General features: G+C 53.3%; 4 protein-coding genes across 4 annotated transcripts; 1 reads left to right on the plus strand and 3 right to left on the minus strand.

The window, feature by feature from the left end:
- Window positions 1-1,834: 1,834 nt before the first annotated feature.
- On the plus strand, window positions 1,835-6,612 carry CTRU02_206392 (sec7 domain-containing protein; the record flags this gene model as incomplete). Its single annotated transcript, XM_036728012.1, has 2 exons — window positions 1,835-4,571; window positions 4,628-6,612. 2 exons carry the CDS (start codon window positions 1,835-1,837, stop codon window positions 6,610-6,612), a joined length of 4,722 nt encoding a protein of 1,573 aa, XP_036580126.1.
- A 1,694-nt stretch (window positions 6,613-8,306) lies between these two features.
- On the minus strand, window positions 8,307-9,559 carry CTRU02_206393 (glycosyl hydrolase family 16 protein; the record flags this gene model as incomplete). The annotated part of the gene is made up of 2 exons (XM_036728011.1): window positions 8,307-9,418; window positions 9,475-9,559. The coding sequence occupies 2 exons, from the start codon at window positions 9,557-9,559 to the stop codon at window positions 8,307-8,309; spliced, it is 1,197 nt and encodes a 398-aa protein (XP_036580125.1).
- Window positions 9,560-11,624: 2,065 nt separating this feature from the next.
- Window positions 11,625-12,418, minus strand: CTRU02_206394 (uncharacterized protein; the record flags this gene model as incomplete). Its single annotated transcript, XM_036728010.1, has 3 exons — window positions 11,625-11,876; window positions 11,984-12,274; window positions 12,335-12,418. The coding sequence occupies 3 exons, from the start codon at window positions 12,416-12,418 to the stop codon at window positions 11,625-11,627; spliced, it is 627 nt and encodes a 208-aa protein (XP_036580124.1).
- Window positions 12,419-13,643: 1,225 nt separating this feature from the next.
- CTRU02_206395 (alpha-ketoglutarate-dependent sulfonate dioxygenase) lies at window positions 13,644-16,520 on the minus strand (the record flags this gene model as incomplete). Its single annotated transcript, XM_036728009.1, has 8 exons — window positions 13,644-13,666; window positions 13,723-13,765; window positions 13,875-14,332; window positions 14,404-14,463; window positions 14,554-14,884; window positions 14,938-15,756; window positions 15,808-15,860; window positions 15,914-16,520. 8 exons carry the CDS (start codon window positions 16,518-16,520, stop codon window positions 13,644-13,646), a joined length of 2,394 nt encoding a protein of 797 aa, XP_036580123.1.
- Window positions 16,521-16,578: the final 58 nt, after the last annotated feature.

The raw sequence follows: 16,578 nt of genomic DNA on the forward strand, positions 1-16,578 counted from the left end.
GTTTTGTGCCGTCCGTGCAGTTCTATTGTGCCCGTTATTTCTGTTATTGTTGTATCGTCTGGTGTTTCTATTGTTTACCCCGGCAGACTAGCTGGTCGCATCACCGACCCATCATTTACTCCTTTATCGTTGCATCCGATGTCGTTGTTGTTTATTTTGAATACGAGAGACGTTGATTGCATATCGTCAGACAGCCAACGGAGACATTAAAGCGTTGCAGAAAAGTACTGCAGACATTGAAACATTGGACATTAGACATTTCCTTAGACACAGATACAGATACAGAAAGATACTGGACTTGGTCACACAGACATTAAGCCTGTCGCCGTTTGCACAACAACTAAAGGCGTTTTTCTTTAGTGGTCTTTAGCTCCTTAGAACCTTTTTTGATTTTTTTTTCCGGGTCGGTCTCACTTTTTTTTTTCCTGCTGTAGATCCATGGCCGTTCACATCCACCATGTCGGATACCATGTCGTCACGCCCGGCATCTAGCATCTAGGTGATAATATCACAGGTACGCAGTAATACTACTGTTGGTATTATTGCCAATGTCCTTGGTCCTGCAAATCGCATCACAATCAGAAATCCCCCATTGCCCCGTGCTCTTCTCAAATATCCACAATCTTCTATTGCTAATCCCCCTGTTCCCAGGCCAACATAACTGGCTTCCATCATTAATCCAACTCTCTTTCTATTCCGCATCTTTTCCCTCTTCGACTCTCCACGTGCGTTTCATGGTGGCGCGGCTTATGCCCATCATCAAAAACCATCCTCAGCGCCGTCTCTTCTCCGACTCCTCCGCCTTCAGCCCACCCCCCCAGCTCGCATCATCGCATCATCGCATCGGGACGCTGGCCAACAACCCTCCCTCGTCGACTGGTACGCGCACTACCACATAGTGTAGACAAGCACATCCACAGGCAGGCCAGCCCACGCATACTCAACACTAATAATACTGTCCGGGGCCCCCTTTCACCCTGGGCTGTCATTCCTCCCGTCGTTATACACACACACATAAATCCTCACCCCCCTCGGTCGATCACCTTCTCTCCCCTACTCCAGAAGCCTAGCTAGTCTAGGTCAGGGGAAGATTGAGGGTAGCATTCCTCGCTTGTTGCGGATTACCATCCAATACGGAGTACTAAAACGACCAAATCCAACAAAAAAAAAAACCATATTAATACATAATAAACACGCCCGCTCACAATACACCAATTCTCGCTTCCCGTGGCACTTGTTGCCTATGATTGATTACTCCCCCACACCTTGCTCAATCCAATCTATAGGGGGGCAACAGCAAGACGGAAACAGAGAGAGAGAGAGGAAGAAAAAGGAAGCAATCCGCACGAGCAAAAGGAAAAAAAAGAAAATATTACGACGTCGCCCACCAAAAGGAGAAAGTCGCCTACGTTCATTTCGGCCACTGATTACTGGGTTAGGCCTCGTTCATGGGACAAAGCCCGCGGCTAGTCCGTGTAATCCCTCGATTCCGAACCCGGCGTTGTGGACATTGCGACTGAGTAGCCTTTCGGTTTGGCTCGATTGCGGCGTTTCTATCCGCCTAGGATTGGATCGCTTTGTCTTGGGTCGCATTGGATTTGCAGGACGGCACTTTCGACCTGCACCTATTCCGCAACCCACCATATCCAAGTAGTCCGGCCTTTTACAGCTGGTGCTGCACCTGTCCCTACCTAGTTTTTGGACCCGGACCTGAACCTAGAACCAGGACCTGGGCTTGTGCCTGTTAGGCTTATTGGATTGGAAAGCTGGAAATGAGTTGAAAACACTTCCTGACCCGCACGATACCCCGTTCCGTTCTTTTTTTTCCTTCACAATGTACGCCGACATCCCTCGACGTTCAAGCCGTCGTCGTCCTAATCTCAACATTGACACATCTCCTACTGGCCGCCCTAGGTCGCCAGTCGTGTCGCGAGGAGAACGAGAGCCCTCCGTCTCTGCTTTGGCCGACCCCCAGACGCCGCCAAGCAACAGAAATAAGCAGCCGCCGCCAATTTCTCTCAAGTCCAGCTCCCGAGCGCTTAGAGGCCCCTCCTCCCGCCATGCCGACGACTCTTTCCTAGACACCCCCGATTCTGCCGATAGTTTCGACATGTCCTCGAATAAGGAGAACGACAATCCCGATCAATCTCGTCCTCGCGATTCTCACGACCTGTCCCTGTCCCCGCGCAATGTTACACGCGACTCTCTCATGACTAATATGCTCATCTCTCTTGACCAATTCTCCATGGGCGGTCCATTTGGAAGCGGAAGAGGAGGTCTGTTCGACGACCCGTCACAACAATACCCTTACGATACAGACGGAGACAGCATGCCGAGGCCAGTGAGAGGAGCCCGGGCCAACGGCCACAGTTACTCATACAGTTCCGATTTCGACGCCGACGATGCAAGCAGGATATCCTCACGAGGACGACGGAGTAATAGTAGTTCCAATTTTCAGAGCGGACTGCACCGCATCAGCAGTATGCGCGAATCTATGCGGAGCACTCCAGGCACCCCACGTCACATGCATTCCAGGGGAGGTAAGGGGAGCACAAAAAGCAGCAGTTCGAATAGCATCGACGCGGGCTATGCTCAGGTCCTCGGCAGCACTAGGTGGGCGTCGGGCTTCGGTGGCAGATCCTCGAGTTTCGATTACGGTCATCGTCCCCCGGCATTTCAATTCACCCAGCAGCAGCAGCAACAACAACAACAACAACAACAACATGGACAGGCGCCATGGCACATTGAGTTTTCCAACACTTTTTTTAGCGAAGACTACGATGCCGCGCCGACGCCCACAGTGCCTGGAGGACCTAGACGCATAGCCCAGCCCATGACCCCTCCCGCCACATCCTATCCCCGATCGCCTGTAATCGCTCCCGAGACTGATGACCAAATAGAGCCGCCGCCAGTTGCTCTCGAACGCAAACGCTCGAACCGATCTGCCAAAAGCACATCGACAAACCGCAAGACAGAAAATAATGCCACCAAGGCTCGTGAAGAGGTGCCTCCATTACCCGCGCCAGTAGCCGCACCCGCACCCGTACCCGCACCCGCGCCCACACCTGCAGCAGCTCCCACGTTCGAGATTGATTCCGCACCCGCGCCACACGTGGGCTACGGCAAGACAAAAGAGGCCGTGCACGGAGCTCCGATTCCGACACATACACCGTCGCAAACAAAAGAAAAACCGGGGTTTTTCAGGCGAGTCTTTGGCTCGTCCAGAAACAATGCCTCCAATAACTCATCCGAGACGCAAAACTCGTCGGGCGTACCGTCCTCAACACCTGTGGATACTGCCGATCAGAGATCCGGGAATCGATCTCTCCACATCGCCAACCAGATGAAGCCGTCCACATCCGCCCCGCCCTCGAGGGACACGTCTTCATCCCATTCTCACCATCACGTGCTGCAAAAGAAGCCGAGCTCTTTCTTCCGTCGCAGAAAGAAGTCTGTGTCCGCCGACGACGTGCCTCCAGTACCTGCTCCTACCGCCCTCGAGCCGCCTATGCCCCCTCTCGTGCCTCCAATCCAGCTGGGCGTTACTAAGGACAAGCTTTCCGCGAAGCCTGAGCCCAGTCCAATCAGCAGCTTGCGTAGGGTTATGAATCCCTACCTTAAAGGAAGCCCCTTGACGCCCAACGCGCCGCTCTCTCCTCCATCTGCTTCCCTCCAAGCTACTGATGCAGATATGGCGGCCACTTCGCAAGACGAGGGAACATCCGCAGAGGAGCACCCACGTTCATTCTCGCCCGACTACGACCCGAGTCCCAATGCACGCATTCGAGAGGTCAGGCCTGGCTCTCACAGCGACGAGCATTCTTATTCCGAAAGCGAACGTCGCACCGACACCCCAACTCGACCGCCGCCTAAACCCCCCGTTTCGAGCGAGAAGAGGAATAACTCGTTCCTGGACATTGATGGCAGCGACAACGAGGCCGATTCCGAGTCGAAACAACGGGGTAAGACAAGAAGAGACAAGGGTCAGAAACCGGGCAGAAGAGATGATTCCACAATCAGAGGCAGGAAAATCAACAATCTTACTGTTGACACAGCAGACTCTGATGAGGAAGGCCACAAGCCGGGACTCGTGCTACCGATCGAGGGCACCAGATCTACCAGCAGGGCATCCGGATCCACTACTACTGAATACAAGTCTGCAATCAGCGGAACGCCCAGCGTCAGAGTCGAAAATCTCGACAACAGCCCCAAGGTTTTGGGTACGTTCGAGTCGATGAACGCGAAACCACTGGACGAACCCGAATTTGTGGTCGGAGACCCAACCGATGACGATCGCCAAAAGGCACAGAAGATCTTTGACGGTAATGAGGACTTCATCCAGAAGGAGAAGGCCGCTGCATGGATGGGCGAGGAAGGCCCCATCCGGCAGAGAACCCTGCGTGCATACATGGACCTTTATGATTTCACCAACAAGAGCATCCTGCAAAGTCTTCGTTTGATTTGCGAACGTTTGGTTTTTAGAGCAGAGACCCAACAGGTGGATCGTATTCTGGTTGCTTTTTCAAAGCGCTGGTGCGATTGCAACACCAACCATGGGTTCAAAGCTTCTGGTGAGTTATTGCCTATTAACGATGGCTTAATCATCCTGCTAACTAGCTTCATACAGATGTCATTCACACAATCTGCTATTCGATCATGCTGCTCAACACTGACCTACATCTTGCTGACATCGACCAAAAGATGACTCGGAGTCAGTTCGTGAAAAATACCATGACTACGATCATTCAAGCGGTGGCCGAGTCTGCTCCTGAAGCCTTTGAGCGACCGACCGTTCTGCCCGGCAAACCCAACAGCTCCCTCGGAGGCGATGACTCCAGGCACTCGATCGAAGAACGGTTCGTTTCACGCCGATTGTCGTTCCGACCGCCGCCGAGAAACGAAGAAGGTTCCTCGGAGAACGCCCACGACGAATGCGGACCGCTGGTCAAGGCACCGTTCGACGGTTCGATGCGAGCTTGGGAAAGCCAGGTTGAAGTCGTCCTCAAGGACATTTATACCTCGATCCGCGACGAGCGATTACCACTATTCGGTGCGGACCCGTCCAAGAACTTGACGCCCAGTAATACCAATAGCCTGTCCGTTATCGGCATGTTGAAGCGAACGCCTAGCGTTCTGAGTAAGGCCCCGTCAGAGAGTCAGGCATCTATGCGAGGGCGCATAGCTGAACATGGTCGTGCCAATTCTTCCAGATGGAATTCGAAGAGCAGGTCACGACCTCGTATGGGCAATCCGGGATTCTCTTCGTCGAGAACGAGCTTCGAGGACGGAAATTCGGTTTGGAGCCCTACGGCTTCGTCCGCGACGTGGAGCAAGCTCTCGCTGGGGAGAACGCAAACCTCGATGTCTGTGGATTCGCTCCACTCATCTTTCAAGGGAGGAGACTATCAACAGTCCATCGGATTTGCCAACGCCCTTAGCCAGGCCATCATCCGTGATGATGAGTCAAGCTTCGGCAAGGCCCCCTCGATCATGAGCGACGAACTAAGACCCGCGCACCTCCTCGAAGATGAGTCCCTCGAGCTAGCCGGACCCCCGTGGGTGAAGGAGGGTATCGTGATTCACAAGCACCACCTGGATGGTATTGACAAGAAAGCAAAGGATAGGCACTGGAACGAGGTTTTTGCGGTCATTCAAAAAGGCCAGATGAGCATCTTTTCGTTTGGCACTAACAAATCGTCGTTGGGACGAAAGCACCGCAATCGTCAAGCGCCCAAAGGCCCTGCTATTGTTGGAGGCGGAAATTGGCAGGAGAATGCTACTAACCTTGGCACATTTAGCCTTCGCCAGACGTTAGCATCCGCCCTGCCACCGCCCGGCTATTCGAGAGCCCGACCTCATGTATGGGCGCTCAGCTTGCCCAGCGGCGCCGTTCACCTTTTCCAGGTCGGCACGCCCGAAATCAGTAAGGAGTTTGTAACCACGGCCAACTACTGGAGCGCGCGGTTGAGTACGCACCCGTTGGTCGGTGGTATCAGCAACATTGAGTACGGCTGGAGCGACGCCATTATTAACAACGCCCTCGTCACAGCTATCAACGAACAGACTTCGGGGCAGCCATCGGGCCGCACCTCGCGGCCGGGAAGCAGCGCTGCCAACACTCGCCCGAGTATGCAAAGCGGCACCTTCCGCTCCGCGTCTCTTGATTACGGCTCCGGCCGCCCCTACTCAGCTGGCCGCGGCAACAAGCTGCCTGGAGACAGGATTACCGTTGCCGACTGGGCACCCCCGACGCAAAGCATGCGGCCTAGCAACCTGCCCGAGGAGGAGCAGCTCGGTAGCCTGGTGGCGTACGTCAAGGGCATTGAGGACGAGCTGCAAACGCACAACCAGCTGCGCAGCCCCATGCTCCTTGCCTTTACGCCCCGCGGGACCAACGCGAACAAGGCCATGGCCAACTGGGAACGCAAGAGCGCTTACCTCTTGAGAGAGATTGTCAAGTTCCGCACGTACGTTGACTGCCTACAGCAGGCGGCGGTACGCAAGAACGAGATCTACTCGGAGAGAGACTTGGCTCGCCGAGCTGCGAGGGGAGAATTGGATGAAGGAGAGATTGAATTTGATGTCCCGCAAAACATGACTATCAGAGCATGAAAAGGGACGGGTGTAATCAGAAGAAAAAGAGGGAGGTCTAATCAGGAAATTCACGAGAGGAAGGTTTACAGGCAAATACGGCCGAGCCCACGACGACATGACCACGTTGGACTCTAGGAGTTTGGGTGGGCATGGGCATTATCAGGGTGTTGGCAATGGTGCATTTTCAAGTTTGTTTTAATTCTTTTATCTTTTTTTTCCCTTTCCATTTGTACAAACCTAGTTTGATACCCAGACTTTTTCTCCGTCAAGCGGACAACACACACACACACACACACACACACATACACCCTCGTCTGTAACGGAGTCACTGGCCGACCCTCTGCAATGCTTGAGGGGAGATATAATAATGGGATCGCTCGCAGTTTTGAATCCTGCTGCTCCGAGTGGCCTCGTTGAACGAGGATAGTCTGCGTCCTGGCATTTCTGGCTTTGAACGGAGGGCGGGGACTTGGGTAATGGGGTGTAAAATAATAATTAACGGGGCAAGACAAAAAGAAATGAAGACTGGTTTTTTTTTTAAAACTCTTGTTTTGTGATTGGGTGTCTTTTTTTTTTTTTTTAACGGTCGTGGAGATAGGTCGAGGGCCGTTTAGGGGATGCGTCAATGAGTATCATGTCTGCTGGGGACGTAAATGAAGACGTTTATGTGAGATGTGTGCGGCACCGTTTGAGGGTATGGTATGTAAAACGCTTGCTTGGAGGGGGGATTTCGATTGTGTGAGGCGAGAGACATGGGCGCGCGGCTCAACGGGTGCCCCCGTTGATGTTATTTTGGGAGAAGTCGTCGTTGTGAATATTTGAGACAGGGGGCGGCGGTTGGTTGCGTGGGCGGGGGGTTTTTTTTTTTTTTTCTCACGCGCCGAGATCGAGCCGTTTTCCGTTGCTGGCTTGGGATTGGGGTCATTGAGTCTGTCACGTTTTCGACTCACTGGATTTGTGAATCTCTTTTTTTAGCGAGGCATCAAAGAAAAGAGAGATACTGGATGTGTCGAGGATATTGGCGTCATTCTTTCCCGTTTCTTGGCTTTCTTGGAAACATTACTGGGTTCTGTTTGTTTGCTTGTGATGGGACGATAGGGAGTTGAGTGCACTGATACTGATGAGCCTGGATGTATGCATCCCAAATTGTAGAAGACGCTCTTGTTCCCAAGTTTGCATGTATACATGTATTGCTTCTTCTTTTGCCATCATCATTGGATCGTATGTTTAGGCCAGGTCGACGTGATGTCCTCGAACGGTGGATAATAGGGTAACAATGAAAACTGAAATTTTATTGCTTTGGCTTTATGGTGCCGTTTTCTGATAGATGTTTTCATCATTTGTATCCCTGCATACGCTTGTTTAACAGCGGATAGCCCAGAGGCACTTGCTTTCACCAAGTAATGAAAGAAAGATCTTGGGATAACCAAAGATCGAGAATCAAAAAATGAGTCCGCTGGGGGCTTTATACATGTCACAACTTCCAACGCTGGCGTTACACATCACTTGTCGATAAAAGTAAAAGAAGGATTCATTCATTGTGGTATTATTAAAACGAGTAGCAAAACTCCGTGGTTGTCTCCAAAGACAAACCATGTAACCACTCTGTTACCCCAACGTACAATCATACACAGCGCCTGGCCCATAAGCATTATTTACACATTAAATATGGGTCGGGCGTCGAAAGCTCCAAACTGTACAAAGGCACCAGGCTATAGCATCATGGCGGCAAAGAAGGCGGCGACACCAGCAATGAAGACGCTTCCTTGAACAGAAGAAGCAGCAGCAGGTGCCGGCTCGGTGGGTCTGGCGGAGGCACTGGGAAGAGTGGTCTGGGCGTGGACGGATCCAGTAGCCGACTCGGCCTTGCTGGTCAGTCTTGTCACAAGCGTCGCGTTGACGGCGGCAGTCGTCGTGGATTTGCTGTCGGCGATAACAGGAGGCGAGGAAACACTGGGAGAACTGCTGGCAGTGGAAGCGGCCTTGGTAGCAGATCCAGTGGTGGGTGCAACGGAGCCCGTGGACTCGGCGCTGGGCTGCTCCTTGTAAACACCGTCGGAGCCTCCCTTCTTCTCGCCGACGCCGTTGACGCGGATGCTCTGCCACTTGCCGTCGGAGCCCTTCTTGTATTCGTAAGAGGTGGCACCGGCCTTGTCACCGCCAGCGTAGTCCGAGATCTTAAGAGAGCGGTAATAAGCGGCGAAAGGAGCCTGGTCCCATTGTGCGAGACCACCAGCCCAGTCGATAGTGCCCTGAGCATCACCCTTGCCACCGACCCAGGTTCCAAGCTTCAGCTGCATGGGCGTCTGCGGGTAGTTGCCCTCGGCAGGGGTGGCGGTGCGGTACACCTTGCCGTCAATGGAGAAGACGATGGCCTCCTTGGTCCACTCGATGGTGTACGTGTGTATCGAGGTCATGGGGTTGAAGGGAACCTCGTAGTACCTGGCACGGGTGTAGTCGTTGACACCAAGGGCGTAGAAGTTGGTTTGGACGCGGGCCTGGTCGGCGCCGACGAATTCCCAGTCGATCTCATCCAGAGCGTCGGACTGGAGTACGATACTGGTGACGATACCCTGGCCGGGAGCGGCTTGGAGCTCGACTTCGACCTTGCCAAAGAAGATGTAATTCTTGGAGGTGAGGGTGGGGGCGTTGTTTTCTTCAAAGATGATCATCTTTGCGCCTGTGTCCTTGGAGAATGTCATGACCTTGGGGTTGTACTTGACACCACCATCGACGATGAAGAATGACTCCAGATCGTCAATCTTGGCCGCGTTACGGAAGTCATAGCTGGCATCACCACCGAAAGCTGGGTTTGCAGGGCAAGCTGATGGATGTTAGGGTATTCCAAGTTACTGGTGTAAGTGGGGGGTTTAGACTCACTGTCTCCTTTAACGGGGTTGCACAACGACCAAGTCTGCGCAGAAGCCAGGCCGGCGACGGCCAGAGTGAGGGCTGTAAACTTCATCTTGACTGGTGGAAAGCAATGAAAGCTCGATGAGGTTGGGTTGGGTTGCTGGAAGAGAAATGAACGAAAGTGGGATGTGATATATCACAGAGACGAGAACGAGCTGTGGTCCGAGTGACGAGATCAGACGGCTAACTTGATGTAAGGATCTCTCCAAATATAGAAATCGGAGGGCTTAGAGGCAGTGGCGGCCAGGGTCAGTGACGGACAGTGAAAAGAATGGCACTGACGGTAGTCACTAGGGCGAAAACGTATAAACGAGAGGCTGGGGGGGAAAGCTACAAAGTGCTCAGAGAATGTGAGCGATCAGAGAAGGCCAAAAAGAAAAAGAAGAAGCTGAAAGCAGGCAAATGGCAAGTAACACGAGTGCGGATGTGACCCAGTAATTGTACCTGCGTTTTCTCAGCCGCCCCTGCCCAGAACGACGGGACTTTGTCCATCCCAAGGCTCCAAGAAAGGCTGTGCCTCATTTTGTGCCGCATTAGGGGCGTCTTGGTCGCCCGTTGTTGCCCATTCACTGGCAAGGAGAGACCACCTGCCAAGGACCAGAATAGGCAGAATGCACCAGTGACAGGAGCGGGTTTGGCTGGGCGGATGCAGGGAAAGAGCAGGTAGAATTGGAAGGAGGGGGAAGGTGCGACGCAGGCAAGGCCCAAGGTATCTTTTCTGCAAACGGAGTATGGAGAGATACATTAGCAAACCCAAGTGCTTACTTACTAGTAGCTTCTTGGTTCTTTTGGGATTGGCTGCTGCGAGTGGAAATTACCTTAGCTGCACCTTCTTTTTTTTTTTTTTTTTTTTGCCGCCTTTGCGGTCCTTCCTTCCCAGAATTCCATCCACCTTTCAGAGGAAAAGGGCAAATAGTTACTGTGGTCACTCCTGAATGGCGATGCAGGAAAGTGTGAGGGTCCGACAGTGTTGGTTGCCCGTTGTTGCTGTGCCGAAACTGCCCATCTCAGTCCAGACCCGGGCGCTGCTTCCGTCTCACTCCGCCGTCATCAAGTTCCAGATGTTCCAATTCCCAACCTCTCTCCATTCTCGCCCTTTTTTGGCTTCATGGCCTCTTAATCATCTCACGCCTTTTCTTGTCGTCTCCTAGGTTTCTTGTCTTCCGTCTTGACCAATCTATGCCGATACCATCCAATATGACGGCGCTTGTGTTCACTCGCAAACATCCATCCATCATTTACGACAACGCTGTCGTCAAGATTGTTCCAGTCTCGATTTCCCCCCAGCCCTCGGCTGACATTCTTTTCGACGCCACTGTCTGAAGCCTAAACGTTCGACAAGATACCCCCTCTTTTTGCCCGCCGAGGTCTCGGCTCGCATTGGCGCAATTTCGGGTTGTTGGTCCACTGTCGCAAAGAGGATTAGCTCTGACATAGTAGTGCTCACCCTGCGAGACCCCGAGGAGACAGCATTTCTGGCAAATCTGCTGCACACCAACACCAACTCGTTGCCCTGCCCAGCCCTACGGCGCAGCAGACTGAACACACGATCATATGGGATGCCAAGAGCGTTGGTCGTCTCGTGACTTTCGCAAATTAGACGAGACCCTTGGAGTTGTACCGAGATTGCCGATCGCAGTTATCAATGATTGAAACCAGCATATAATCGCATCAAGCAAGGCAAAGACGGCTCCTTACATTTCAAGAGCAGCGGTGACTCGTTGCTTTTTTCCATTTTTTGTTGCATATCTGGTCCGAGGCTAGAGCGACATCATCAAGATTTTCTACACCATTAGCATCTGGATTTGCCTCCCTTTGATGCATCATGCAACAATGGCCTTGTTTTTCTGGCCTCAGAATCAATCCGTTTCAAATCGTCATCATACGCCAGCTTTGGCGCCAAGCGGAACCGGTCCTTCAACCATCCACCACCGTTCTCGGCTGGCCCATATTCCATAGCCGATGGCCTGTTTTGGGAAAAAGAACTTCCCCTGAAGAAAAAAAAAGTTGAAGAGAAGAAAATACTAAAGGGCAAAAACACCCACTCAACCCGTTGGCTACCATCGGGCCACGCTATCCTCATCAACAGATTCATCACTCGTTTCCGTCTCTGTCGCTTAGCAAGTGTTGAGCATCGTTGTGAGCGCGGTCTTCTCAGCCGACGTTACGGAGAGAGCCCAGTAGCTCTTGACCTGCACCCAAGACTTGGCATAGGTGCAGTGGAAGCTGGATACGGAAGGCTTCCAAGAGTCAGGGCTCTTGTCACTCTTGGACTGGTTGACTGAGTCGGTAACCGCCCACAGCTGGGGACGAGTGAGGTCGTTGGCGAACTGCTCGCGCTTGGAGGTGGTCCAAGATGCGGCACCGGACTGTCATCCAATGTTAGATTCCATTTTTTCATTCGGTCGAAGCGCACAGAAGTGCGACGCCGGCATGCAACCGTGCGGGATCAAAATTAGGGCAGCATATCACTTACAACCCAGGCGTTCTTCAAGGGGACCATGTGGTCAATGTCAACATCGCTGGCCGCCGTCCAGGTGGCTCCATCGTAAGGGCTCACCCAGGTGCCGCTGGTGGAAGCGCAGGCCGAGTTGGTCACGACGTTGGTGCCGTCGCGCTTGAGAACCGTCTCGCGGGTGTTGCAAGTGCCAGAGACGGTTGACCAGTGGGGGAAAAGGTCACGGTCGTATGTGTCCGTGTTGGTCCATGCACGCACAGTCAGAGCAGCCAGCTGAGACTTGGCATTTGCGGCCGTGGGAATACCAGGCTTTGAATTGTCAGCACAAATTTATTTGTCTTGGTGGTGGTGGAGGGCGTGGCGACTTACAGGAGCGGGCATCGGCATGGGCTCCGGGACGGGGGCGGCCATGCCGGTGCCGGCGAGCATGAAAAGAGCGGCGGTAACCTTCATATTGACAGAGACGACCGGTGTAACTGAGCGGGAACAGGGATGACTGTTGTGAGATGTCGTGAACGAGTGTCTTGGCACTTACTGAGGTAAACCATTGCCCCAGAGCGGGAGATCCGCCGTCAGTTTATATCTTTTTGTTTGTCTCCTTCCTCTTTGTCTCGTGGGTATCCAGACGGGTCCTTCATCATCCGTTTGCGATAGTCCCAAGCCCACGTTTCCTTCTATCTAACAAGGACAAAACCCCACCTCTCCGGCTCTCAGGTGCCGCTGAACCAGTCACGATCCTTCCCGACCCCACGATTGCTTGACCAGCTGTCTTTAATCTCAGCCCGACCCTCCAGGAACCCGCCGTCACAGCTTCATTGAAACGACAAAACGGCGCATTTCTCTGAAAACAGATGCAAAGTCCGGTCGCAGTGTGACCCGAGGCAAACGACTCGAGGACCTTCGCAGGGGGGTCTTCAGGGTTCAGCGGGCGAGCTGACTGCTGTGTGCGGCTTTATCGCTGTTCTTATTGGCGGGGTAATCTAATAATGTTTATCCTCAGTGCCGATGAACGGCGCGCACCCTTTCCCGTTCCCTTGTTCAGAGTCTACTCTAACCTCAAACCAAGTCCGGGACCAGCCACTCATATCTTCCAGTAACTGCACGTTATCTTATCGGACCCTGTCAATCACCTGCAGAACACCCCAAACGGACTGTTTAGAGTCGAGATATCTTGTCCATCTCCGCTGCGCGTCAATCCGTCATGTGCAGGACCTTTCCTTCCAGCGCACCAGGCTCTAAAGGAACCTTCCTATTCGGGCACCAGATGCCGATCTTGCGTAATGGGGACAAAGTGCCGGGCGATGGTCAAACTCTTGGGGGCCAACGAAGAGTTTCTTGGGCTGCAGTAGTGAAGCCTGATGTCTCACGCCAGACGAAGAGAGGCAGGTGAGCGGTCGAGTTGTCTGTATCACCAAAATGCAAGCCTAGCCTAGACACGGCGCTATCGAACGCAGGTTGATTTGCTTTGTTAAGCAGCCAAGCAAGCGCGAATGGTGATCGACTCGTTAAGCGGTGTACACATTATCAATGGCTACTCTCTCATTAAACATGGTTTCCACAATTTGCTTGAGCCAGGCTCCGTATCCTCGTCCTCTCATTACTCGTGTGACGGGGCTTCTCTTGGACGCCGTGCCCACATCCCGACCTCCGATTAGACATTGTATTCAACCGAATAAGCTTAAAAACCGACTGAACCTGAATCTGCAGTCCAAGTACGTTAGAAATACGCATCCCACCAGCAACATTGTGGCACTCACCACCGAAACCTACGCAGCCGGCTTTGCCGCCGAACCACGCGCTCTGTAACTTTGTCAGCGCTCACGTCCAAAACCCTCGGTGTAGATAAGGGAAAAGGAACCAGGGATATATATCGCGCAATACCAAAAGAGGTACTAGGACAAGAACTTACCCCTACACATCCGGCGGAGCACAATCCCAATGTCTCCGAGCCGCATCCAGTCGCACCACCACACGTGCCCGTTGCGCAGCTGCCTACTGATCCAGGACCCGTATGGACGAAGCCTGGCGGAGATGGGTATATCGCACTAGTTGAAGCAGCGGCCATACCTGACGCCCACGGTCCGTCGACTTGGATGTTCTTCCCCCAGAAGCGCGTTGTGTCCTCACCTCTTGGTCCCATTCGCTTTCCTTTCTCAACCTTGAATGTCTTGTTAGCTCTCTTTCGCGCTTTGGAGTGTGTCACCTCCAGCCTGTTACGGTACTCAAGACGCAGCGGACGGGTTGTCACCCGCCTGGCTGTTGTCTCGTTGGTGTGCACCGCCGGGTGCGATGAGACATGCGCTGATTCGGCAGCCGGAGCTATGGGTACGTCTTTGGCTTGAGGAGATTCATGCCATGCTTCCAGAACTGGCCACAGATTGTGAGTGTGGTTGCACGGCAGATGAGAGATGCGGGGGAGGGGTTAGGTGCATGCTTACGTTTTTCCTCCTTCCCTAAACCGAACATCTTGGTTACAGGCAGGGCCATTACTCTTACAGCTGATAGCAAAGGGCCGTCAGTATCATTCCTTCATCAGCATCGGAAAGCGCCGACTGGCGATATGATGCTATCGCAGATGATAAACTTACTCTCACAATACCAGCACTTGCACTCGGAGTATATCTCTCCGAATTTGTCCTGATACGTCTTACATGTCCATTCGAAGGCGGTACTGAGTCTATCCTCATCGACTTTGTCGTTATGGTCGACGAAAACCTCCGTTTTTAGGACGGAGTAGTTGTAATACGATTGTGGACTGAGCTGATGTGTGTGCCAGGCGAGGTCGACGTCAAGCGTTGGGACAGCGACCTTGTCTTTGGTGGCTGCTGCAATGGCAACGATTTCGATGAAGCGTGTGTATTTTTGGATCAATTGGGCCACGATGGTGCGAGCATTGGGAAAACTTAACCAGTTGATCCGCTTTTGTCAACAGGATACCACGGAGAAAAGTAGATAGAGTGAAGATGACTGACCTTGCACATCTTTTCGGTGAAAGCCCCCTGCCGCATGACGCAGCCGACCAAGTCGATGCTCAAAGGCGACGCGTTCTCCCAATACCGAGACATCATCTTCCTTGTCTGCCTCCGGCCGTCCAAACTGAGCCGGAACTCAGTCACCTTCTTATGGCCATGTCTGTCCATCAATTCTCTTAGGTTCTTTGAGTCCGCAAACCTTCCCGTGAAGTTTTCCTCCATGACGTTGCGCACTGCCATCATTGAGGGTGCCACGGAGCTTTCGGGCTTCAGCATCTCGACAACCTCAACAAGTAGCCCACGACGTGCGAGACGGGCGGGAAAGAGCTGGTCTGGGCATCCCCCGTCCGAGCTGTCGTCGTCGTATTTGACAAGCTTTGGTATTCCGGTTTTCAAGTCCAGAATCGTGCCGGGGATGGCGTGGTCCTGCGTGATGGAGGCTTGCAGGTCGGCTCGGAATTTAGAGATGCGGAGAGATTCGTGGGTCACCTTTTTAGCGCAGGAAGGGCACTGATGAGATAGCTGGCCATCTGCGAGACCTTCTCCCACAATACCGGGGCGTCTGGTTCCTTGATAGTCCTCAGCCTGACCGCACGTCGTCCAAGGGATCGTCACCGTAGCCGCGCACACGGGACATTTGACGTCTTTGGTGTCCGGGTCGTCCTCGTTCCGCCATGCGAGATCAGTCCTGGCGGTCCACTGCGCGACGCACTCGTTTGAGGCGACGTATTGGAATGTCGGCCCCTGGATGGCGGCGTTCACAACTTGCCAGGGCATCCCGGCGGCCCAGAGAGTCCCGTGGCCGTACCGGATGCAATCCTGTGGCCGGTATCAGCAGCTACCGTCAGCAGAGCAAAATGTGCTTCTTACCTCGAGGTAGAGTCTGGGGTTGAGCATATGCGCATGCCATACCATCAACACATCTAGGACGATTAGCAACGTCTTTTCAAACGGTGGCTGGGGAGAAAATGCGTACCTAAAGGCGGCAGCATATCACCGTTCCAGACCATGCCATCGCCTTTCACAAAACCCTCGTACCGATCCTTTCTGTCTTGGTCCGGGTCAATCATGTCATTCTCCTGCAACATGTCCGGGACGAAACTCTTCCACCACGCAACGTAGCGATCCACCGCCCGCGCGACGTAGACTGCCCATCTCTTCTCGCGGATCTTGACGAGAACGTCCTCGTTGAACCCCGGACCTGCCGCTGCTGCAGCTTTACCATTGTTGCTGGCTGGGGAAGGGGCGGCTTTGGCGCGGCAATCGAAAAGATCCCATAGCCCCTCGCGATACCCCATCTCCGTCTTGAGGCGTTCGAACGCTTTCAGGAGACGCAGGTGTGCGAGGCACGCGTCTTCAGTGGGGATTGGGGACGGTGATAGCGTGAGGTTGGTAATGAGGGTGGAGAAGTCGTCTGGTGCGACGGAGTGGGTTGCGTCTTGGGCGGTGTAGGCTGGAGGGGCTACGGAGGCGGCAACGGGGTTGCTGTGGTTTGTGGAGTCCTGTGTGCCGGGGCCGGAGCCGGAGCCGGAGCCGGAGCCCGCTTCGTCTTGTGCGACTTTGTCCTTCTTTCTCCTCCACATGTTTTCTTATTTACGTGGCGATGATACTGGGGTCTGTGATGTAGAAGGTTCTGCGGCG

This window comes from Colletotrichum truncatum (assembly GCF_014235925.2).
Source record: "Colletotrichum truncatum strain CMES1059 chromosome Unknown Contig_0003, whole genome shotgun sequence".
Taxonomy (NCBI): domain Eukaryota; kingdom Fungi; phylum Ascomycota; class Sordariomycetes; order Glomerellales; family Glomerellaceae; genus Colletotrichum; species Colletotrichum truncatum.